Source organism: Neomonachus schauinslandi, chromosome 6 (genome assembly GCF_002201575.2).
Source record: "Neomonachus schauinslandi chromosome 6, ASM220157v2, whole genome shotgun sequence".
In the NCBI taxonomy this organism is placed as follows: Eukaryota; Metazoa; Chordata; class Mammalia; order Carnivora; family Phocidae; genus Neomonachus; species Neomonachus schauinslandi.
Genome location: NC_058408.1, coordinates 118802769 through 118826813, shown reverse-complemented (window position 1 = coordinate 118826813; position 24045 = coordinate 118802769). Strand labels below are relative to the sequence as shown.

Below are 24045 nucleotides of genomic sequence, written 5' to 3'. Positions count from 1 at the left end.
TTAAAGTTCCAACCCACCAGCTGAGAGACTTTCAGAAAATAACCTGTTGGTAATTTGGGGGCTCTCTACCTTTCCTTTTCCTGTGTTAAGACTGTATCTTTTATATACATCCATGAAATAAAAAAACCAACAAAATGACCAGCTTTTACCTGTCTTGGCTTCTTACGGGCTCTTTGCATTCTCCCCAAAATAGAAGCTAAGACCATTAAATACACAGAGAAGAAAACAAATTTGGAAAGCTGAAAACCATTAAACATTTAGCAAAAACATCTTGCTGTGCATGTTTTCTGTTTGCTGAGTCTCTTTTGCATTGGAAATCCTTGATGACAGAGATGGAGAAATATTTATTCTCCACGAAGAACTAAGCACAGAAAAAACATTGGCTTTACCTCCTATTTTTCAGAATTGTGCCCCTTTTTTGTGATCCTTCTCAGGAGAGAAGAGACGAGGTAGGCTGTTTTTATTTTATAGATTCTTCTGACATTACCCTTGTGTGAGAATTTTCTGGGCATAACAAAAAAAAAAAAAAAAGATTACTTGCTACTTTCCATTCCAAAGCCCTAGGATTTCCTTAATATCTCACAAATCTCTGTGATCTTAAAGAAATGCTCTTGCTACCGTGCAAAGGAGAAGTTAAAATGAATTAAAAGCCTGTCTGAATTAAGACAGCCCGGGAGATCAGTGGGTGTATAATATCAGAGCGTGGTAGACCTTGGTTAATTTGTGAGGATGTGTCACCACATCCCGTGTCAGGCTTGACATTTTGTTCCTGGCTGATTTCGGTGGCAGTGGTCTTGTGGGGGGCAGGGAGGGCGGATGTTTAACCTTTGGTTCACTGTGTGGAATCGGAGAGGCTGCGAGGTTCAAGAAGAGCGTGGCCTGACATTACAGACAGAGGGCTCCGAGGCCAAACACCGGCGGTCCCTCTAGCTAAGTGTATGACCTGGACGGAAGTAGGTAACATCCCCGAGCCTTAGTTTACCTCTCTGTAAAATGGGCACTATGAGGCCTCCCTAGAAGGGCTGTCCTGAGGAATGGAGCTGCTGGGTAGAAAGCTGGCTGCTCAGGAGTGATCACAGAGTCACGTGCCCGCTTTCCATTTGTCCCCTAGGTACCTTGGGATCACGAGGCCGCTCACGTACCCTGTGAGGCAGAACGGGAAGTGCATGGCGAAAATGATTCTCTCCGTCTGGCTGCTTTCGGCCTCCATCACCTTACCCCCGCTCTTCGGGTGGGCTCAGAACGTAAACGACGACAAGGTGTGCTTGATCAGCCAGGATTTCGGCTACACCATCTACTCCACGGCAGTGGCGTTTTATATCCCCATGTCCGTCATGCTGTTCATGTACTACCAGATCTACAAGGCCGCCAGGAAGAGCGCCGCCAAGCACAAGTTCCCCGGCTTCCCCCGGCCCGAGGAGCCGGACAGCATCATCTCCCTGAACGGCATGGTGAAGCTCCAGAAGGAGGTGGAGGAGTGTGCCAACCTTTCGAGACTCCTCAAACACGAAAGGAAAAACATCTCCATCTTTAAGCGGGAGCAGAAAGCAGCCACCACCTTGGGGATCATCGTCGGGGCCTTCACCGTGTGCTGGCTGCCCTTTTTCCTCCTCTCCACGGCCAGACCCTTCATCTGCGGCACGGCCTGCAGCTGCATCCCGCTGTGGGTGGAGAGGACATTTCTGTGGCTGGGCTATGCAAACTCTCTCATTAACCCTTTTATATATGCCTTCTTCAACCGGGACCTGAGGACCACCTACCGCAGCCTACTCCAGTGTCAGTACCGGAACATCAACCGCAAGCTGTCAGCTGCAGGCATGCACGAGGCCCTGAAGCTCGCCGAGAGGCCCGAGAGACCCGAGTTTGTGCTGTAAGGTCACTTATCACTATTTTCCTTTTATCCCCCGCACCCCTCCACCCTTGCTATGGAACCTCTCGGAGTGTATCCCAGAGGGCTCCCTGAATCCGTAGCCAGCTTATTTTCTACTAAGCAGAACGGATTCGAATTCAGGATACTCTAGACTCCAGTCCTCCAGCCAACAGAGTTCACAAAGCCAAAGTCAGGCACCTGCAGGGCCTGGAAGACAGGACTGATGTGTCGAGGAATTGCAGTTGGTGTGATGCACAAGGAAGGTGGTGGTTCCCATCCTTTTCCCGTAAACAACATCCAAGTCATGTCCCGTAACTTGTCCCATTCTTGTAACATTGTTATTTTCGTTGCTATTAACTCTTATATCCAGTAAAGCTTTTTTGATGCCCTCATCCTTTGCTGATAAAGTTGTTTGAGGAAGGGAGCAGATTCACACGGGCTAGAAGCAAGCAGCCTGGGACAAAGGAGAGTGGCTAGCATGGGGACGTGCCAGGATGAGGCAGGTGTTGAAAGCTGCAGAGCTTTGAGGAAGCGCTGCCCACCTTCGGAGGAGAGAACCCGTAGTTGCTGAGTCTGTCTGGGAGGCCTCTGCATTTCTCAGAAGCAATTGCAGTAGGTGCTGGGATCTGAGGGCCAGTGGTATAAGGAACAGGGGTTTCACATGCAACCCACTCGCTAGTGAGTTTGGCATGGTAAAGAAGGGGATGATAGAGTAATTAGGGTGGTCAGCATGTCGCACCCCGATTTTGCTTTAAATCTGAGGCAGAGGCAACATCCTCCCGTTTGAAAGCTGTTTGAGGGCAAAGAAACTGGAAGGAGAAGATGGAAGGTGCTGGTGGGAGAGGGGGAGGCACTCCTCTTCACTGGACCCAGTGGGAGGGAGCAGCCAGAGAACCGTGGGCTGCCTGTCAGCCAACTTGCCTGGGCCCTTCATTTGACAGAAGAGGTAACAGACCTGGGGACTAAGGTGGCCCCCAGTGAGCTAGTGCACCCCTAAGGTCTAGCTCCCACCTCATCTGAATTTTACTTCTGTAAATTCTTCATATATTAGGTTCCTTTATGGGTAACAACCGTGTCAAAGGACACCTTCCTGCTCCCAGTTGTCCCAGGAGAATAGCCCTGCTCCAGGTGGACACCGAAGTGTCCTCACAGATCACAACAGACTCCAGAAGCTCCAAACCTAGGATACCCACCAGATGACTCCGAAAACCTCTAGGAACTCAGCGTGTTCTCTAACTTCACCAACATAGCATCCAGGGATATTTGCCTCTGGGTCTTTAGCTAGTATGGAGGCTTAGGTATTGTTTTCCTGTCAGTTTAAGACAGGAGTCAGCAAACTTTTACTCTGAAGGGCCAGACAGTAAGTGTGTTAGGCTTTGCTAGCCATAGGTCTCTTGAAACTACTCATCTCTGCCTTTGCAGTGAGAAAGCAGTCATCGGCACAAGTAAGCAAATGAGCATGGTCATGCACCAGTAAAACTTTATTTACAAAAACAGGCCGCCAGTTGAATTTGGCCCACAGGTCATAGTTTGCTGACCCCTGGTCTAAGAAAATGACCCTCCTCTCATTACATCTCATGCTGTTTGATTTATAATTATTGATTTTATGTATAATTATAGCATATGAAAATCATTTGGAATGATTGGCCTAAATCTCCATTAACTTCAGGAAATTTCCAATGAGAGAATTGGAATAACTGCTGTTTTAAAAAATCGATACCAGGCAGCTTTCTAGTCACTTTCAACGTGGGAAGACTCCTTTTGAAATTCTTGCTTATAACTGTGCCACGCATTGAGAAGGATGCAGAAAATACATGATGTCTTTCCTGTCCTGCATGTATTTCTCTTGGACAGTCTGAACATAAACACACACGTATGCACAGCCACCCTTTTCGTAATGAGATCAAAGGAAAGGTGGAAAAAGGAAAAGGAAAAAGCAAAAATAGGATTCAAAGCAGAGGAAAATAACTCAGAGCTTACCCTAACCCTGATCAGGGAAGATCTTGGAGGTTATGGGCTCTAGTACATCTCTGAAAGTAGTCAAGCATTCATAGCTAAAGGAGAGTAGAAACAACATCCATGTAAAGGCACCAGTGTGGGGCCTTCTGCAAAGGACAGTCAGGCTGGCGCTAAGCTCTGGTGTGGGGCAAGATTTGGAGATCACAGTGGAAAGGTAGAATGAGATCAAATTGTAAAGGCTCCCCCATTCCAGCCCCAGGAATTTGGGATTTTAGTGTAGACAAGTGGTTCCCAACCAGAGTTGGTTTTTCCCCCAGGGGACATTTGACAGTGTCTAGAGACATGTTTGGTTGTCGCATCTCGGGGAGGGGAGGACCTACTGGCATCCAGTGGATGCTGCTCAGCATCCCATAACGCAGAGGCAGCCCCCACCCCCGCACAACAAAGAATTACCCCACCCCAAATTCTATAATGCTGAAGTTGCAAAGCCCTAATGTGGACAGAAGAGAGCCATTGATTGGATCTCTGCAAGTAGGAGAATGGGAATCATCAAAGTGACAGAGACGGATCCAGGGGCACCAGGTGAGATGAATCAGAAGGCAGATGCTGGAGGTAAAGTCTCTTCAGTGGCTGGATTTCTCCAGAAACATTTGAGGCCTACTACGTACAAGGCATGACGCCAGGCATGTCGAGGGGTGGAGATATGAATAGGTGACAGTCCTGGTTTCTGGAAGCTCACAGTCCCAGTGGGCTGGGGTGGGGAAAGATGTGGCAGTCGTGGTTAGTGAAAGACTAGTAATCAGAATATCCTGTACTTGCATACCAGTACATACCAGCTGGATGACCCGAACAACTCATAACTCTACTGGAGGCTCTGGAAGAATGACTGGTGTCTAACCCATAGCTCACAGCAAACCTTCGCAGGATCCTTTGTCCCCCCGACATGTCTCTCCAGCCCTTTCCTCCCTCTCTGGCTGCTTGGGTTCTAATCTTGTTCACTTACGCCCCTAACTCTGCCTTCTTGGCTCTACTTTTCCCTCCTACATAATAGTTTTCTTTCTTTTCCATGTAAATGCTCTACTAGACCGTGTATTTCTACTTCCAAATATCCACCCATTTCTCCCCATTTTCTTGATCAGCATAGTGAGAGACTCAGGAGTCCAACAGGCGCTTGGGTGGGCAGTAGATAGACAGAAAAGGCTATGTATGCTTCCCTGGTCATTTTAATTCAGTTCTAATTTATAACCTCTTTCACCTTTTCACAAGTACCCAAATCTGGTAATACAAAACCAAGTGTGATAATGTGATAGAAGCAGGGATTCTTGTGCTTTTCTTTTTAATTTGACAGCAGCCTCATTTATGGAGTTGCTTTTGATTGCCATAAATTGTTTTTAAGTGTCACACTGTGATTTTCGTTCTTTGACACTGTTATTGTGAACAATATAGAAAAGCAGTTTTGGGGGCACCTAGGTGGCTCAGTCGGTCAGGCGTCTGCCTTCGGCTCAGGTCATGATCCCGGGGTCCTGGGATCGAGCCCCGCGTCGGGCTCCCTGCTCAGCGGGGAGTCTGCTTCTCCCTCTCCCACTGCCCCTCTTCCCGCTCGTTCTCTCTCTCTATCTCTTAAATAAATAAAATCTTTTAAAAAAGAAAAAAAGAGAAGCCGTTTTTAAAATACTTCCATATAGAAGAATTTCATGAAATTGTTTTGAAGTAGCTCTCCCTTCGCCTCTCCCTTCTTCTCCTTGGTGATCATATTGCCTTTCTCTTCACAAAGCCTCTCATAATCCTGGCTGATTGCAGTGGTGAGTGGTAGCAGAGTGACCTTGGCTTCCTTTTATGAGTTCTGTCAATCCACTGCTCCAGGCTTTGTGCTGTAGCTTTGGAGTTCAGGGTGATTCTACCTTTTGTTATGGAAACCTGTGGTTAAAAAAAAAAAAAAAATTAAAAGGAAATGGGTCCTAGTGGAAACTGGGAGGAAGCACCAAGGCCCTGAAGCTCTGGGTATCTGTGCCGGGATGTTGCCTTAAAGGCAGAAACAAATAACACAGTTGGTATTTCATGGATTCCACTCCCCACCCCCACCCCCCGACAATATTTTCCTCATCATTAACTAGATGTAATTCAACACTTTGTTTTTATTAAATCATCAATTAGTAATAACCACGGCTTGTTTGCTTTGCCATTGCCTGCATTCTAACTTTGTAATATCTCTTTAAAATAGGCAGGCAATTGGCCTCTCTTGCTTTTTCGAACATATTTTTTTGTTGTTGTTTTCTGAGTAGATACACATAACACCAAATAAAATCAAGCAGTAACAGGGGCACCTGGGTGGCTCAATTAAGCATCTTCCTTCAGCTCAGGTCATGATGTCAGGGTCTTGGGATGGAGCCCTGTGTCGGGCTCCCTGCTCAGGTTTGAGTCTGCTGGAGATTCTCTCTCCCTCTCCCTCTCCCTCTGCCCCCCCCCCGCCACTGGTGCTCATGCACTCTCTCTCTCTCTCTCTCAAATAAATAAATAAAATCTTTTAAAATAAAAATCAAGCAGTACGGATAGGAATATGAGAAAAATAAGGCTTGGGGGAATGTCTTAGGAAAAAAACTATCCATGGTGGAAATCAGGAAGGAGGTGATATTTGGAGTGGGCCTTGAATTTAACAAGGAGGGATGGCAGGGGCGGAAGTGGAGTTGGGCCTCCTCAGAGCAGATGGGACAGCATGGACAGAGGGACACAGATGCAGTTGGAGGCAGATAAGGAACCTGGGGCAGGTCTTCAGCAGCACCTGGAAGCTGGGTTGAGTAGAGTCAGTGCGGAGGGCCAGGTGGGCAGTGTGGGTTGGGGGCTGGGGGAGAGATGAAGCATTTTGAGTAGGAGTGAGACCAGGGCAGTGGTGTAGACAGGGGTTCACAATGGGAGAAAGGAGATGGGTTAAGAGACCAATATGAAGATGAGGTCTGCTGCCGTGAGGGCCCACATGAGGAGGGTGGCATTGAGACCAGGAAAGAGCCAACGATGTCTGAATGTTTGGTAGTGTACTTGCAGGTGGGGGGTGAAGGCAGGGGGGCCGGGGAGATGGTGCTGCCCCTTGAGGCCTGGAGGGGTTCAGTCCATTCCATGAACCAATGTGAGCAGAGCGGGGCTGAGCTGCAGAGAGCAGTCTCTCCTCTGTGCTGAGACAGTTGGAGATCCCAGGCTAAGAATAGGTGGGGAGCATCATCAGGGACACAGCTGTTTCCGGTGCCCACTCCCACAAACCAGGAGCTTGGAGCTGTGGGTTTGAGTTGCAGTGTGGTGCTTCGCTTTAGGCACAATCCTGTGAGGTGACAGACAAAGCAAGAGATGGTGTCTTATGGAGAAACTGATCCTGGCACCAGGAGAACCCCTCTATCCAATCTTGAGAGCCAAGTGAGAGTAGGACTGTTGTTGGGATGGGGAAGCAGAGCCTGGGGGTGCGGTGCCAGACCCTGGAACCTCAACAGACCTAGGTCTCAAGCTGGTGGATAATGTTTGGTAAGTGGAGTCCTATGAAGGTTCAGAGTTAGGGGACTGGATCTGGAGGGAATGTGGCTCTACACCAAGGAGAAAGAGACTTTCCCTCAACTGTTGGCCAAGAGTTCTCCATGACTCATGCTTCTGTGAGTGTGGGAGGGAAGGAAGGGAGGGAGATGGGGTTTTCTGGTCTTTGCACACATGTCTTTCTATGATGCACCCTCCTAGGCTTGAAGGGAAGAACACTTCTCAGGAGTAGTCATTGTTACTCTTTTCACGTGGGGCAAGTGCAGTAGTATTTTGCAAGGATTTTTGAGAGTGGAGCCATTTTTGGCTACAGCTGTATTATAAAAGTGAATTTCTAAATGAGTTATCTGGGGCTGATTTGCAAATATATTAAGGCCCTGGCAACTTAGAGACATGATAAAATTTATGAAAAGAGCCATAGCACTCTTTCTTTCCTTTTAGAGAGCTCATATAACCCCTTAGAAGCCACAAATGATTCAAGTGACTGAATGCTATAAAAACTAAATCCACCCACCACGAAATGAAAACTCACATTTACGGTTCTGCTAAATCATTTTCTTGTCTTCTCTCTCTCTCTTTCTTTCTCTCTCTCTCTCTTTATAGACAAAACTCTGACTACTGTAGAAAAAAAAGTCATGATTCATGATCAAAAGTGGAATAATGGAAATGAAATCAACAAGGCAAGACAGAGGTGGCAACAGAACTCAACCATTTGCTGAGGCCACAGAATGGAGTGCGGCTTGTCCTTTCCTGGGGTGGCTGAGACGTGACAAGCAGGGTGATCTGTTGTACAAAGCATATTGTGAGGGAGATGGTGACCTCTCATCTTTTCCTGTGGATCAGTGCTGCTGTGTGCCAGGGAAAATAGTTTTCCGCTTAAGACAGCCAGATCAGCTCAGCAGTACGCACACAGACAGAACTGAGTCCCAGAAAGGAAACCATTTCTGGTGCTTTGTGTATGTCCAAGCCCCTACAAATGGAAGAAAGTTCCAATGCACACTTCCCATGCTTCCAAGTCTAGGCATTGTGGTGAATAGTCAGGAATCATTCACAAGACAGAATGTATTTTGTGGCAGGACAGAAGGGTGTGTTTCCAAGCAAATTGTGGTTAAGCGTAGTGTTGAATATGTTGCATGTCCGTGTTAGAAAACAGAATCCTGTCATCAGCTAATACAAATGATGTCCCAGAGCAGTGTCTGGTTAAAGCTTCTGTCAAATAGTTTCGCTTCTTTGCAGGGTCCCTGTGACTTCCCCACCAATGTACTTATCTTTGTGAACTCATGTATCGTTATGGTATAACTCAGGAACAGATCTCAGGATGGAGAGAAACAGAAAACCTGGATAAAGCTTTTTCTTGCACTCACACTTCTTCTGAAGGGTCCTGAGAGATGAGGGGTGTTCCTTCGGTGAGGCTTTGTACCTGGATGAAGAGCGAGCGCCACCGAACTGGGCTGTATACCAGCATGGTTGTGGGCACAGAACTTTTGGCATGATGATCATGTTCACACAGATGCAGCGGGCTCCCAGGCTGGGTGACAACCGTGTGTCTTTGGGGAGGAAGTGTCGAAATAGGGGGTTTCCATGGAAGGTTGTGATGCTTTCAGAGACAGAGCGTCAACATGTTAATTCTTGGGCAGTGTTGTATTGAAGGGATTTGTGTGACTCAGAGGTCGCCTGGGCTGCTACTGGGAAACACTCAGAACACTATTCTCTTCCTTCAGGAGGATTTGTTTTCGTGTTCTCTGTAACCTAAATCAAATGTGTGCCTGACCAATTCCGTTCTTCTTCCCTCTCCTTTCCCAGAGTAGTAGACAATAGGGCAGGTAAGGAACCAGAAGAGGCCCCTTTGCAGATAGTATTTTTTGTTTTTAAGGTACAAGTAATATGTAATGAGACAGGAAGATGGTGGATTGGAAGAGTACCTCCAAGGGGAGAAAGTGAACGCAAAGCTTCGTTTGATAAAAGAGAACTGACAGAGAAAATTATTTTCCTATAAGAAATGTAGCTGTTCTCTTCCAGGAGAATGTGGAATTCCAACGTGGATTATGGATTTCTTCTGCTTTCACTGACCTTGCATCTCACCAGATACAAGGAAGGGTCTGGAGGGGAGGTGGGCGCTGTCCTCTCAAATAAAGCTTGTACAAATTCCTGAACCATGGATTTGCTAAAGTGACTGTATATACTTATATTCATAATTTAAATGACTAATTCTGATCAGATAAATGTTGTTACATTTGAAAAATGTTTTATTACATTACATCAAATAAAGTTTATTTGTAGCTGTAATAAAGCAACTTAAGTAATGATTTTTAATTGAAGGTCTGCTGTCATGAATATTGCTCTACGTAGAATAGCAGAAGGCCACGTTTTGTATGTTTTGCTAAAATCCTAACAGGTAGTTAAGACCATCTATAATTCACTGCATTTCACTGTGAGGATTTATCCACCTCATAACTTTTTTTTTTTTTTTTTAAGAATTGACTGTTCATTCCTTGACTTGATTAGTGGGCATTTATTGGGCTTCTGCCACATTCAGCACTGTGGACATCGAGGGAACAAAGATGGGTAAAGCAAGTCCTTACTTTGAAGAAGTGTGCCATCAGAGAGAAGGCAGACATTTCTCAGAAATCCTCGCCGTATCATACAGTGAATGCTGCGGCAGTGTGTAGGGAATGCCCTGTGTCTTTCCCGTAGTAGAAGGCGAGGCATTGTGGTTGATTGGATTGCTTCAGGTTTTTAAGTGGGTTTGTTTACTTTTTTTTATCACGACCTTAGTTATTCACCTTGGCTCTTTATCATGCCAGACTCGAACGCCTGGTCACTGAACTCTCTGCCTTCTTCTGGTTGCAGGGGCGGGACGGTGTGTGCTGTGCATTGCCAGCAGAGCTGCCGAATGAAAGGAGAGAGTACAAACTGAGAGAGAATGAGAGAAATCTCAAACGATTTATACTACTTCACACATGACATAATTTGTGCCAAAGGTACAGCTTTTGTTTTAACCCAGAATTGGGGAAATCACTGAAAGAAACACTTCACACATATTTTATGAGTGTTCAGCTATGGCTGCGATGACTCATCTCTCATCTCACTCAGGGGTGTCAGCTGTCAGCCTGCAAGTCTGGGTGTTGGGAAATGGTGCTTAGGAAGGAGCACTTGCAAGCTGTCACTTAATGACAGTTACCTTAGTGTTTGGTTTTATTATGTTACTATTAAGCAGGGGCACTCAGAGTTCCTGGGTTTTCTGGAAACCATTTCATCATTCTTTTTTTTTTTTAAAGATTTTATTTATTTATTTGACAGAGAGAGAGATAGCGAGAGCAGGAACACAAGCAGGGGGAGTGGGAGAGGGAGAAGCAGGCTTCTTGCCGAGCAGGGAGCCCGATGTGGGACTCGATCCCAGGACCCTGGGATCATGACCTGAGCCGAAGGCAGACGCCCAACCGACTGAGCCACCCAGGCGCCCCCGTTTCATCATTCTTAAAGCCTTTGCCACAGTGTCATGTGCCTGAGTTGCTTGTATATGTTTTCGATGATCATATTTTCATGCAGTTTTATTAGATTCATTGATTATAGGCATAATATCAGTGATATGAATAGAAGATGCAGACAATTTTCCAGATAGTTTATGCAAATATAATGATTGCTTGAATTGCCATCTGGAGGCGGCAGGCATTTTCCTTGCAGCATTTTGACTTTCAACTGAGTCCTCTATTTAAGGGATAGAAATATTTACAAAATCCTGCATTTTGTCAACAGTCTATGCTTCCCATCTCAGGACCTACACACATGCTTTCCACCCTCTGTCTGGAATATTCTTCATGTTTTCAATGATTTATTTAATGCATGTGTCCATCATAGTTTAGTAATTCTTCAGGGGCGGGGGCCGGGTCTGTTTCCCTCATCAGTATGCCCAGCACTTTGCACTGTGCTTGCAACATACGTAGGAGGCATGTAAAAAATATTTCTTAATGGGAAGGAACGAAGAAAAAAAAGAGGGAGAGAAGGAAGGAGGGAGAGGGAAAGAGGAAGGCCAGAGTTTACTTGACATCCTTGTTAATTTTCAGATGAGACAATCGAGGAGACTTGCTGTGATCAAGTGACATGTTCAGTGGGTGAGACAGAAGGGGCTGGAATTAAGCTCTCCTGTGTGCAGTGTAGGGCAGGCCCTCCACGACAGGGTGCTCCTGCTTTTGCATGAGCTTCTCATATCAAGAGAGCAACCTTTTCTTAATTTTCTGCACTAGTAGAGCAGAGCCGTGTATGTGTTATGGCCCATATGTTGAAACTTGTTTATCTACAGCTAGCCAGATGGTCCCTCCCAGCCCACAAAGAAGCCATTCTGAAACTTTCAAGGGGTCAGTGCATTTAGGAAGGACTGGGAGAAACGCATGTTGTGATGTCGTTCCTTCCTTAGTCCAAGCAGTGTAGATCACAAAAAGGAAAACCTGGTCAGACAATTGGTGTGAAGCAGGCAGACCTTGAGAACCAACTCGGGGGATCCAATTCCCAGAGACAAAAGTTTATTTAACTAGATCTCTCTTTAAGATTATTTATTTATTTATTTATTTGACAGAGGGAGAGAGAGAGTGAGAGCAGGAACACATGCAGGGGGAGTGGGAGAGGGAGGAGCAGGCTTCCCGCTGAGCAGGGAGCCCGATGCGGGGCTCGATCCCAGGACTCTGGGACCATGATCTGAGCCGAAGGCATATGCTTAACGACTGAGCTACCCAGGCGCCCCGAACTAGATCTCTCTTTAAATGTGTTTTGTCTACATCTTCTCTGGAGGAGAAAAGTAATTTCTTAACTTAAAAAACTTTGCTTTTTAAGCTCCTGTTGGCTAAATAATTAAAAAAAAAAAAATTGCTTATGCAGTCCAAGCAACAGAGATGTGATGTGATCATCAATAAAAAATGTAAAAGCAAAATTTACTATGCTAATCAGGAGCAGAAAATGAGAGGTTGACAGCCATTGGAAGTAGACTTGCAGATAACAATTATGTTGGGTATTTGGCATTAAAAAATGCTGAGTGGAGGGAATTAAGACATATTGTAAGTATGGCTCTCTGAACACACATGAAATCTTAGATTCTATTCAAACTATAAAATTTATGCTCAGAGATTATAGAACAAAAGGAAAGTAATGGACAAGAAATATTCAAGAGGCTGTAAAGAAATGAAAGTCTAATGCATGGTTCTTCCTCTAAGAAATTCATTCATTCTTCCACTCATTTATTCCAGTACATATTTATTAATATGTCAGAGTCTGAGCACTAGAACCTAGTGGTGAGTCAGACAGAAGTGATCTCCATTCTTGTGAAGCTAAAAATCTAGCAAGGAAGCTGAATGTTACACAAACGATTCTAATCCAGTGTGATATGTGTTATGATAAGGCAAATACAAAGAGGTTCAGAAAGAAGTGCACACTTCAAAATATTAATGTGAACATTTAAATCTCAGTGGCGGAGAGGACTGATCATCCAAAGTAGCATATGGTAAGAGATATCTAGACTTTATCTTTGATGTATATTATGTAATATTTTTAACGGTGCCAAATTACCTTTCTTAATTACATTTTTATTGGGCTCTTATTAAAACACTCTTCATTCTTTAAATCCACACAGTCTCATAGTGGGAGAGATGGTGCAGAGCAATGACAAGACAGCAGAAAGTCTGCTGTGAACATAAAAGTTTGTCACCTGTAGGAAAAAGATATAACCGTATCCACAGAGAATTGTAGAATCTCATGGATGATCTAGAATAACCCCCTACTGTTCAGGTGAGAACAAGCTGAAGTAGAACTGTGTTTCGTCTGACTTTTTTTAAAGGAGAGTGGTGGAGAGCCATGCTATCTTTGGTGAAGAAGTTTTAAGAAAACCTGTCGTGTAGCTGTGCATTTGCAAAATATAATAAAATAAAACGAATTAGAAGAAAAGTGAGGTCAAAATTCAAAATAGAAGTTCAGTTTTTTTCTTATTAGGTTCAGTAGACATAAAACTACAGTTCAGTAAATATGGTCAGAGCAAACCTAACATGGAGAAAAAGAAAAAAATCACGAACACTGGCCATTGTGCCCTGCAAGTGTACAGTTAGGGAAAACCAAGCAGTTCCTGGACTGAGAAATGACTAGCACAAGCATGACATGTGCAGGACACTGTGTGCTGTGGTGTGCGAGAGGCAGGGAGGCTGTTCTGAGGGGGCGGAGGAAGACTACACCTGGGTTAGGAGTGATGCAGAGGAGTGGCCTGCAGTCACCAATCAGAGCCTACAAGCAACCCAACTCCCCCCTGTGTTTCTCCTCTTTAATTATCTACCATTAAATTGAATCCAGAATGCTGACCTGAAGGCGAGGAAAGGTATTTAATTTTTAGAATGATTATATTAACCAAATTGTGCTTACATAGGGCAAAGAAAGAGACTAAAGTTTGACAGTGTCAACAATAGTTTGAAGATGAACATTTGTGATATAGGAAAGGTGAAGGTTAATATCAAGTGACCACTCTGCCTCCTGTCTTAAACCCAGCGTGTTCTAAACTTCACTCTGACTAAAAATGATCTAGGGAGCTTGTTTTTTTTAAGGATTTTTTTTTAAAGGGAGCTCTATATCTAACGTGGGGCTTGAACGCACAACCCCAAAATTAAGAGTCGCTCAGTTGCCTGACTGAGCCAGCCAGGCGCACCTAGGGAGCTTGTTAAACATGAAAACTCCTGGGCCCCATTTTCAGAAATTCTGACTCATTATGTCATGGGGTGCAGTGGCGGGTGAAGATGGCTGTTAGCCAGCCTACCAGGTGATTCTGGTACAGCTGAGTTGGGTTCCAAGTGTTGAGAATTGCTATTCCCAAACATGCTGGCAGACTGAATCGTGTAGCTGATTCTGTGTGCAGTTAGAGTGGAAAAGCACAATGAATATGAAATAATAATATCTAAATCGTTTGTATACAGTTCTAGCATCTTGTCAGGGAAATACACAAGATGCTCACAAATTCTCTCACATAGTCTTTAGTACTCAGTTCCTGCACCAAAAATCCAGCAGTTTTGTGGAAGGAAATTACGCCCAGATCACCTTAGATCGTTTTCAATTATATGTAAGGACATATGGGTTTTGGTTGTAAGTGCATTAATTCCTACATTATTGAGTAACTCCTGGCTTTGACTAATTAATATTGGTGCTAGCACAAGGTCAGCTGAGAATCAATGCCTTACCTTTCTGTCCCCATGCCAAGCAGCCGATCAAATGTTTGTCACCAAAGCAAACACTAGATCTTTGAAAATATGTGTTGGATATTAGCCACTGAGAATGAGATGTTGACCTTGGCCAACGTCTATGCTTTTACTATTGTGTGTGTGTATGATGGCAGTGATTAATACAGCTCACATAGGTTGAGTGTTTCTTACTCATCAGTCATTCTGATAATCCTCACAACAGCCCTAAGAAGGGGTTGTTATCTCCATTTTATGAGGAACCTGATGTGTATGGAATTCAAGGACATTAATCTGTCAGTAGCAGAACAGCCCTCCGGCTGATGTGTACTTTTTCTTACATCCTCCCTTCCATTCCACAAAATGCATCTCAGTGATACCAACTGGTTTTGTGGGTCTGGAAGTATGCATCTGAACTCTCAGAGACTCCTGGGTCACTGAATTCCTCACAGTAGTTGTTCAAGGTTAAAGCCTGGTTAATGTGAAGAAGGCAAAGGTTGTGATTCCTACTTCCTAATTCTATTCTTGGATTCCTCCATATCCCCGTACCTAGCATCTCAGTGTTTTCTCCCGGTTTACAATTCTATTGCAGCCTGCCTGTGATGGTTAATTTTGTGTGTTAATTTGACTGGATCAGTGTGCCCAGAGATTTGGCTAAACATGATTTCTGGGTGTGTATGTGAGGGTGTTTCTGGATGAAATTAGCATTTGAATCCATAGACTGAGTAAAGCAGATCACCCTCCCCAGTGTGGGTGGGCTACGTCCAATGCCTTGAGGGTCTGAATAGAACAAGAAAATTGGAGAGTGGGAGAATTAACTCTCTGCCTGACTAGCTGAGCCGGAACATTGGTTTTCTCCTGCCCTTGGACTGGGAACCCCAGCCTTCTGATTCTCAGGCCTTTGGACTTGGACCGAACTATACCATCAGCTTTTCTGGGTCTCCAGCTTGCAGACAGCACGTCGTGGGACTTCTCAGCCTCCATAATCACGTGAGCAAGTCTTTATAATAAATCTCTCCCTATATATATAAAACTCCCTATGTAGATTATATGCATGTATGTATAACTATATCAATAGAATATTGGTTTACATTTATATAAAGATATACATGGGATATATATATCAATAACCTACATGTAATATATATAAAATAAGCTACTGGTTCTGTTTCTCTGAGGAGCCCGAATATGCTGCCCTCATTGCTATTGCTCCTATAGCGTGTGCCTTTCTATATTCTCCTCATTAGAACTTCTCTCTTCTGTGCCCCACTCTCTTATCTTTTGCTGTCTCTAAACTGTCAGCCAGTTAATCTAACACACTAATCCATATTCAGGGGCAATGTCCCCTTCGTATGTACAAGGTACATAGTTACATTGAGACAAGCAATCCCTTGGATCAATGTCCGAAGCTGAGAGAGTGTGGATAGGAATTTCAGACAGTGTGACAAGTTGGTGGGGGGGGCAATAGCAGCTCATTCATACCTGTGTGCCTCCTTTATTGTCTAGGATTCACAATCCTACAGCTGTTTAGTTACTTACAGACCCGCCCCGGGGCCCCTGCAGCTGAAAGCATGCTGTTATCCAGATCCATCTATGTGATTGGGGCCAGGTCTTTCCTCCTGCTCACAATGGAGCCAACAACTCGCTTTTAATTTAATTTAATTAATTAATATTTTTAAGATTTTTTTTTTTTTTTTAAGCAATCTCTACACCCAACCTGGGGCTAGAACTTACAACCCCGAGATTAAGAGCCGCACGCTCCACCCACTGAACCAGCCAGCCAGGCGCCCCAACAGCTACTAGCTTTTGAAAACGAAAATAAATGAGGGTAATTAAGTAACAGCTGAGATGTGTCAGGGATGTTTGGCCAGTTGCCCCCATCCTGGTCTCTGTGGAGATGTGCTCCTGTGAGAGAGCTTTGGGTGCTCTTCCACCGGAAGAGAGCAATTCCAGGGAGAATGTTTACTCTCGTCCCCATTTTTCCATCAATTTCCTCATTGATGGTTCTGAAATGTTAGAATATATTTTGGAAGTGGAGATAAAACTACCACCTGAAACTATTCTGTGTGCATGAATCAAAGATTACTCTTTATACTGCTTATTCTCCTGGCTCTTAGCAATTTAATTGCAGCAAGCTTTTAAATATTGGCTTTTAACTTATCTGCAAAAAAGATAAATAAATAAAAGATCTAGTTAATTTAATCAATTAAGAGAAAATTGGGCCTAATTCCCATTCATCCATTTGGATCATGCAAAGCACAGATTTTTTGGATGGAAACCATCCCTTAAATATTAAATTTTAAAACATAAATTGTAGTGGGGCATGCAAGTTTATGGCCATACTATGTAATTTAGACTGAGATAGAATGTCTTCACTTCCATCTCACCACACAAAAATAAAAAGGACACTCATTTATGTAGTTTATCTACCATTGGTGAGGACAGATGAGAAAAAGACTTACGTTTTCATGAAAAGAATTCATAAGCAGAGTTTTAGAATGATCTTATTAGATAAGTCTGAGCTTCTGAAAAAATAAAGCAGAGCTTTAAAATTTGATATTTCAAAAAAGTGGAAAAAAATGAAGTATAATAAACACCCATTCATCTATAATGTTGTCATTTTGTCACATTTTCAAGTCCTTGTTAATAAAAAAAACTAATAATTAAGGACCCCTTTTGTACCCTTTATTAGAGGTGTCTGATCCTGGGCAGGTTGTCTAATCTCTGTGTTTCTGTGCATCAGTCACTTCCTCTGTAAAATGGGGATCATACTATCCAATACCTTCTGTGGTTGTTGAAAGGTGTGAATGAGTGACCGTGTAAAGAAGGGAGAACGGAGTCTGACTCACCCCTGCATGAATGCCCTCCTCTGCCTTTGCTCTTACTCCTCCTCCTCCATCCCATTCATTGTCATCCTAGACAATGAAGGAGGCACACAGGCACTTTTCTTTTTTTTTTTTTAATTTAATTTTATTATGTCATGTTAGTCACCATACAATACATCATTGGTTTTCTTTTTTTTTTTTTTTAAGATTTTATTTATTTATTTGACAGAGAGACACAGCGAGAGAGGGAACACAAGCAGGGGGAGTGGGAGAGGGAGAAGAAGGCTCCCCGCAAAGCAGGGAGCCCAATGCGGGACTCGATCCCAGGACCCTGGGATCATGACCTGAGCCGAAGGCAGTCGCTTAACCGACTGAGCCACCCAGGCGCCCTATCATTGGTTTTTGATGTAGTGTTCCACGCTTCATTGTTTTCATATAACACCCAGTGCTCCATACAGTACGTGCCCTCCTTAATACCCATCACCAGGCTAACCCATCCCCCCACCCCCTCTCCCCTAAAACCCTCAGTCTGTTTCTCAGAGTCCATAGTCTCTCACGGTTCATCTCTCCCTCTGATTTTACCCCCCTTCATTTTTCCCTTCCTTCTCCTAATGTCCTCCATGCTATTACTTATGTTCCACAAATAAGTGAAACCATATGATAATTGACTTTCTCTGCTTGACTTATTTCACTTAGCATAATCTCCTCCAGTCCCATCCATGTTGATGCAAAAGTTGGGTATTCATCCTTTCTGATGGCTGAGTAATATTCCATTGTATATGTGGACCACATCTTCTTTATCCATTCATCTGTTGAAGGGCATCTCGGCTGTTTCCACGGTTTGGCTATTGCGGACATTGCTGCTTTTCTTAAGTTGCTCTATATCCTTCTAATCAGTGCTTGTCTGCTTTTAATACATGATGGTTATGTTTTTTTAAAATTTCCCTGTGTACATTTTACACGTTTGCCATACTGTGTCTGTCATCCTTTTGCAACCTGCTTTTTTCTCAGTGCTAGCTTTTTGAGACTCTTCATCTTGGAAGTTATAGATCAGGTTTATCCATTTTAATTGCACTATAATACTTGGTTAGCTGAATATTCAGTGACGCATTCCTCCATTTTTGCTCTGATGGGCATTTAGTTTATGTCTAGAGTTTTGTAACTATAAAAAACGCTGCTGTGAGCATTTATGGAGTGCCACCTATATATATTAGGGCATGTTTCTGCTATATGGGGCTTCCCAGCCCTCTTCACTTGGGTCCCTCTGACAGATATCACTGTGCCTCTAAAGTAAGGCTACCCTGAGAGCTGAAGAGGTCGGTTTCTTGTGGCACAACCATAACCCACTTACCATTTAGGGCAGACCTGTTGGGGGACTCTGCCCAGAATACTGGCCTTCAAATTAAGGTATGTGCACTATGCCAATACCCACCCCCACCCCGCTTCGTACACACATAGTCACGTGCACACACATACTGGAACTTTCCCAGTATGGATGGTTGCTAACGCAATCGATTTCCACATTCTAAACTTGACCTGCCAGAGGGCTACATGCAATGTCCATCTCCTCATTCACTATCTCTTCCTCCCATTGTCCAAAAGAAAGGTCTCTTACCCACCCAGGGGAACTTAATACAGTATTGTGCCCCAAAGGGACAATTCAAAATATTTTGGGATCCACATAGTCTGCTTTAATTGAGGGCCTAGGAGTCTGCAATAGAGCCTCATGTCTTTCCTTGCACATATTTCTGTTAAAGGCAAAAACTTGGGTGGAATTTAAAATTCAGATAAAAGACAGGATGTCTAGCGAGGATGTGGAGAAAGGGGAGCTCTCCTACACTGTTGGTGGGAACGCAAACTGGTGCAGCCACTCTGGAAAACAGTATGGAGGTTCCTCAAAAAGTTGAAAATAGAGCTACCCTGTGACCCAGCAATTGCACTACTAGGAATTTACCGCAAAGATACAAATGTAGTGATCCAAAGGGGCATGTGCACCCCAATGTTTATAGCAGCAATGTCCACAGTAGCCAAACTATGGAAAGAGCCTAGATGTCCATCAACAGATGAATGGATAAAGAAGATGTGGTATATATATACAATGGAATATTATGCAGCCATCAAAAAAATGAAATCTTGCCGTTTGCAAGGACGTGGATGGAACTAGAGGGTATTATGCTAAGCGAAATAAGTCAATCAGAGAAAGACAAGTATCATATGATCTCACTGATATGAGGAATTTGAGAAACAAGACAGAGGATCATAGGGGAAGGGAGGGAAAAATGAAACAAGACGAAACCAGAGAGGGAGACAAACCATAAGAGACTCTTAATCTCAGGAAACAAACTGAGGGTTGCTGGAGTGGAGGGGGGTGGGGGGGATGGGGTGGCTGGATGATGGACACTGGGGAGGGTATGTGCTATGGTGAGGGCTGTGAATTGTGTAAGATTGATGAATCACAGAGCTGTACCCCTGAAACAAATAATACATTATATGTTAATAAAAAAAAAAGTAAAAAAAAAAAAGGATGTCTAGTTAAATTTGAATTTCAGATAAACAACAGGTAGTTTTGTATTATTTTAGTACAAGTATATCCTGAAATAGTATGTCTCAGTATGTGCCATGAAAACATTTATATTAAAAAATTGTTGTTTGCTGAAATTCAAATTTAATTGGGCATCTGTGTGTGTGTGGGTATGTGTGTGAGAGAGACAGACAGACAGAGTGAGAGAGAGTAGAAGAAATTCATGTTGCAAGTAAGTTAGTGTTTTATATTTTCTCAAACATTTAATCAGATTTGTAGAAGAAATATTGCCATTACCTTTGCAAAAAAATTATTGGACATTATAAATCCATATACACTCTTCATTTGTACTTAAATTTCTGGCTCATTGTCACCTATTAACCAATTCTTAGCTCATTTGTTCATTTTTATCATGTACTTATTAGATTTATATAGCTTATGTATATTTAGTGGAATTTATTATAAAAATGCACTTAATCATTAATATACTATTGGTAAGCTTCATACTGCTAGTGGCCTCCTTCCTTTTATTTTGTTGTTAACTTCATGAGCCCTGTTTCATTTTAGCAATAAGCAATATTCATATCTGGATACATGACCTAAATGAACAAAATTCTCCATTCATTCCATCAAAAGCATTTCCAATCAAAATTTACATTTTTACATTTAATACTTACAAATATGTGCAATACATTTTGGTTTTGGCCGATAGTAATTTAGTAGTAATTCATGTAATAGTAATTAGACTTAACAAGAATTAGTAATGTAAATTACTACTTAAAATAGTTATTTAGTGATAATTTTTTAAATCAAGAAAAACGTTTTTTTCAAGAAAAAAATTTTTAACCATCAGTCTTAAAGGCACATTTTTTTTTATTTTTTGCAATTTATCATGAAGTACACATATCTGTAACAGGTGATAAGTTGATCAAAAAAAGATATTCAAACATAAAAATGCATTACTTTAAGATAAACTTCAGTGGGATGTGGAATGGAAATACAAGTTTAAAAAAAAAAGATAAAATTTCTAAATGTTAAATGAGAGCAGTTTGTGTAATTTTAAAAATAGTATTTGTTACCTAATACCACTTTTGAATAGATTTAAATGAGTGACATCACTGTTTTATTTTCTAAATGTCAGTATTTCTAACAATTGCAAAATTACATCTTCTGCAACTATTCACATTTATGATTTAAAATTTCACATGTCTAAAATTTGCAAGTGGTTGCATAGCTTTTCAAAATTACCATATGGAGTCCATGTGAAAAAACGTGGGAGCCCAACAGCTCGACAGCGTGCCTGACTGCTTGTAGGAGGCGGTGTATATCCTTAACTAGATTATGCCAAATTCTGAGTCCTTGCCCCATTTTACACTCCCACTAACAGTATATGAGAGTTCTTGTAGTTTCACATTTTCTCAAACACTTGGCATTCTCAAACACTCAGCTTTTAAGGTTTTGCCAGTCTGAAGGGTGTAAAATGCTATCACTTTGTGGTTTTAGGTTTGCGCTTTTCTGATTACTGGTGGGGTTGAACTTCTTTATCATGTGTGGTTTGGCCAGCTGTCATTTCCTCTTCTGTGGCTGCCTTCCTCATATCTTTGCCTGTTTTCCAATTGTTAATGTACATATTTGTAACGTGGGGAACTCGCTTTTACAACATGTTGATTTTTGCAGCTTATTTTGGGGCAAACACCTTTATACTTCTGTACCTACTAAGTATGACATAAAATGTGTGCATCAAGCATTGCATATGCGGCCAACTGGAGTTCCTGGGAATATTTGTCCAGGGTTGCTGTTGCAGGTAGGTGAGTTTTTCTAGATTTGAATGATTTTAGGTGGTGGTGGGGGAGGAGGGGGAGGAAATAACATAAAGATGAATCTATTTTCTTACTTTCCACAACAATGTTTATTAATCCATTAACAAATGAAAGTAGAAAACCCTCAGAATGGGGTTGTTTTTCAGATAATTCTCATTTTAAATGCATTTTATTTTTAACTCTGAAATATTAAAAGAATTATTCTGGTAAAGTGCTTGTTCGAGGGAGGTAGACACCTTTGGCAAAATGTACCATCACAGCTAATCTTTAGGAGACAATACAGATAGATACTCAGGTGAGAGAAAGTTATATAACAACTACTGTAATCCTAGAAACAGATATCTTTGCATGTAGAACAATTTTTATAATCTGGGAAGTGGAGGGGAGGTAGAGAGAGGAGAGAGTTGCAAGAGATTTTCCAGTATAAACAGTATACGGGGTTCAAAGCTCTGACTCTCCGTGATCCTTTTTAATCACTTTTATTTTTGGTAATATAATCTACGTTTTTTTCCTTCTTGACAAATTTCAATAATTATAATTATTGGGAAAAATAGGATTCATTTTTGTTGAAATTCACTTGGCAGACATCTTTGAAATAATATTTTTGTTCAAAAAAGTTTAACTGAATTTTTATAAAGCAATTTTTCCACAACCAATTACAGTCAGCACACTCCTTTTCTGGTAACTTTCAGAAGAATCCGTAATTGATCAGAGGAAAACAAAAACCACCCATTCCTACTTGAAAAGAATATACCTGGTTTTCAATGCAGTGTATGTCTGCTGTATCTGGAAGAACTGAAATTGTGAAAATTACTAAGCAGATTCCAAGATGATTTGGGAAGTTCTGGCTTGCTTCCCACCACTGACACGCAGGGATGTGCTGAGATTCCCACCACTGACATGCAGAGATGTACAAAGATTGGCCTCACGCACAAAAGTGTTCAAGAAATAGGTTCACCTTGGGCGCCTGGGTGGCTCAGTTGGTTAAGCGACTGCCTTCGGCTCAGGTCATGATCCTGGAGTCCCGGGATCGAGTCCCGCATCGGGCTCCCTGCTCAGCAGGGAGTCTGCTTCTCCCTCTGACTCTCCTCCCTCTCATGCTCTCTGTCTCTCATTCTCTCTCTCTCAAATAAATAAATAAATAAATAATCTTAAAAAAAAAAAAGAAATAGGTTCACCTAAATTAAGGGTTAAACTGTATGAAACCCAGGTGTCCCCAGTCTTCAGGGATCTGTCCTCTCCTTGGACACCCTGAGTCACGTGGGGCAGCAGGGAGTCCTGTCTCCATTATCTTTCCCTCCCCAGGTATCTGAGAAATTTACAAGTGGCTGCATAGTTTTTCAAAATGACTTAATGGACTACATGTGCAAAACACCCGTAGATGGCCAACAGCTCTACAGAGTGCCCAAAGTGAGAAACCATCCCTGTCCCTCCTTACCCCGTGTCGATCGTTCCTTATCACCTCAGTCAACTGTCCACCCTTCCTAGCTCACTTGTTGACGCTTGGTGGCTACCTTCTCCTTCTTGCTGCTCTTCTGTGTCTGCTACCCAGCAAAGGTAGGCTCGGCCTTGCTTACGTCAGAGCTGAGCCCGGGCTGTCACACTGAGCAAACACTGCATGTGGGTGTAGCACAGGGGAGCTACAAGATAGAAAATACGACAGCGGATCGCTGCCCCCACAGTCCACTGGCCACGCCTGTCTACGACAGGGAATTTTCCTGGGACCCCACCTGAGCTCCCAGCTCCACCAGCCCCTCTCCGCAGTGCGAAGGCTTTGGACAGGCCGGGCTCTGTTCATCCTGCAAGCATGTAACGTGAAGGAAAACCAGTCCGTTCTAAAGCTGTACTTACTGCCTCATCTATTCTAATATGCCATGGTTGTAAGATGTGGCATTATTCTGTGTGCCTCTCGCCGAGTCAGGGATTTATTGCCACGGGTGCTGATCACAAAGGTTTGGGGGAACCACAAAGGAAAGTTCAGAAGCCTGGGGCTAACAACGGAGATGCTGTCACCACCCCAATAAAAGAATGAGAAGTGGGAGCTGTTACAGAAACCCGTAGGGAGAGAGAATGGCCGCCTGAGTCAGGTAGGCTGCCAGGGAGAGAACAGGGCACTGCGTGCTCTGCCCTTCCTCTCCTCCCTCCTTCCCATCCCCCGCCAGGCCTCCCGGTGGGTCCAGTCTGAGCTGAAGCAGAGGGCACAGGAGCATGTCTGCATAGAGTCAAGATCACGAGACGTGTCGAAGGAGGACCTGGAGGGACAAATAGGAGACCCTTAAGAAGCCACTACAAAAGAAGGAATTCTGCCAGTTCGACTAGGAGACGCTGCTCCCTTATC

The 24045-nt window shown here is 43.2% G+C and overlaps 1 protein-coding gene across 1 annotated transcript in view; it reads left to right on the top strand.

Annotated features, from left to right (window-relative positions):
* The window catches only part of HTR7 (5-hydroxytryptamine receptor 7), a 77588-nt gene extending 68771 nt beyond the window's left edge, over window positions 1–8817 (top strand). The window contains exons 2-3 of the mRNA XM_021699819.2: window positions 1112–1870; window positions 7946–8817. Of these exons, the coding sequence (XP_021555494.1) occupies window positions 1112–1870; window positions 7946–7988 (802 nt within the window). The 3' untranslated portion in view covers window positions 7989–8817. The remainder of the gene's footprint in view (window positions 1–1111; window positions 1871–7945) is intronic.
* Window positions 8818–24045: the final 15228 nt, after the last annotated feature.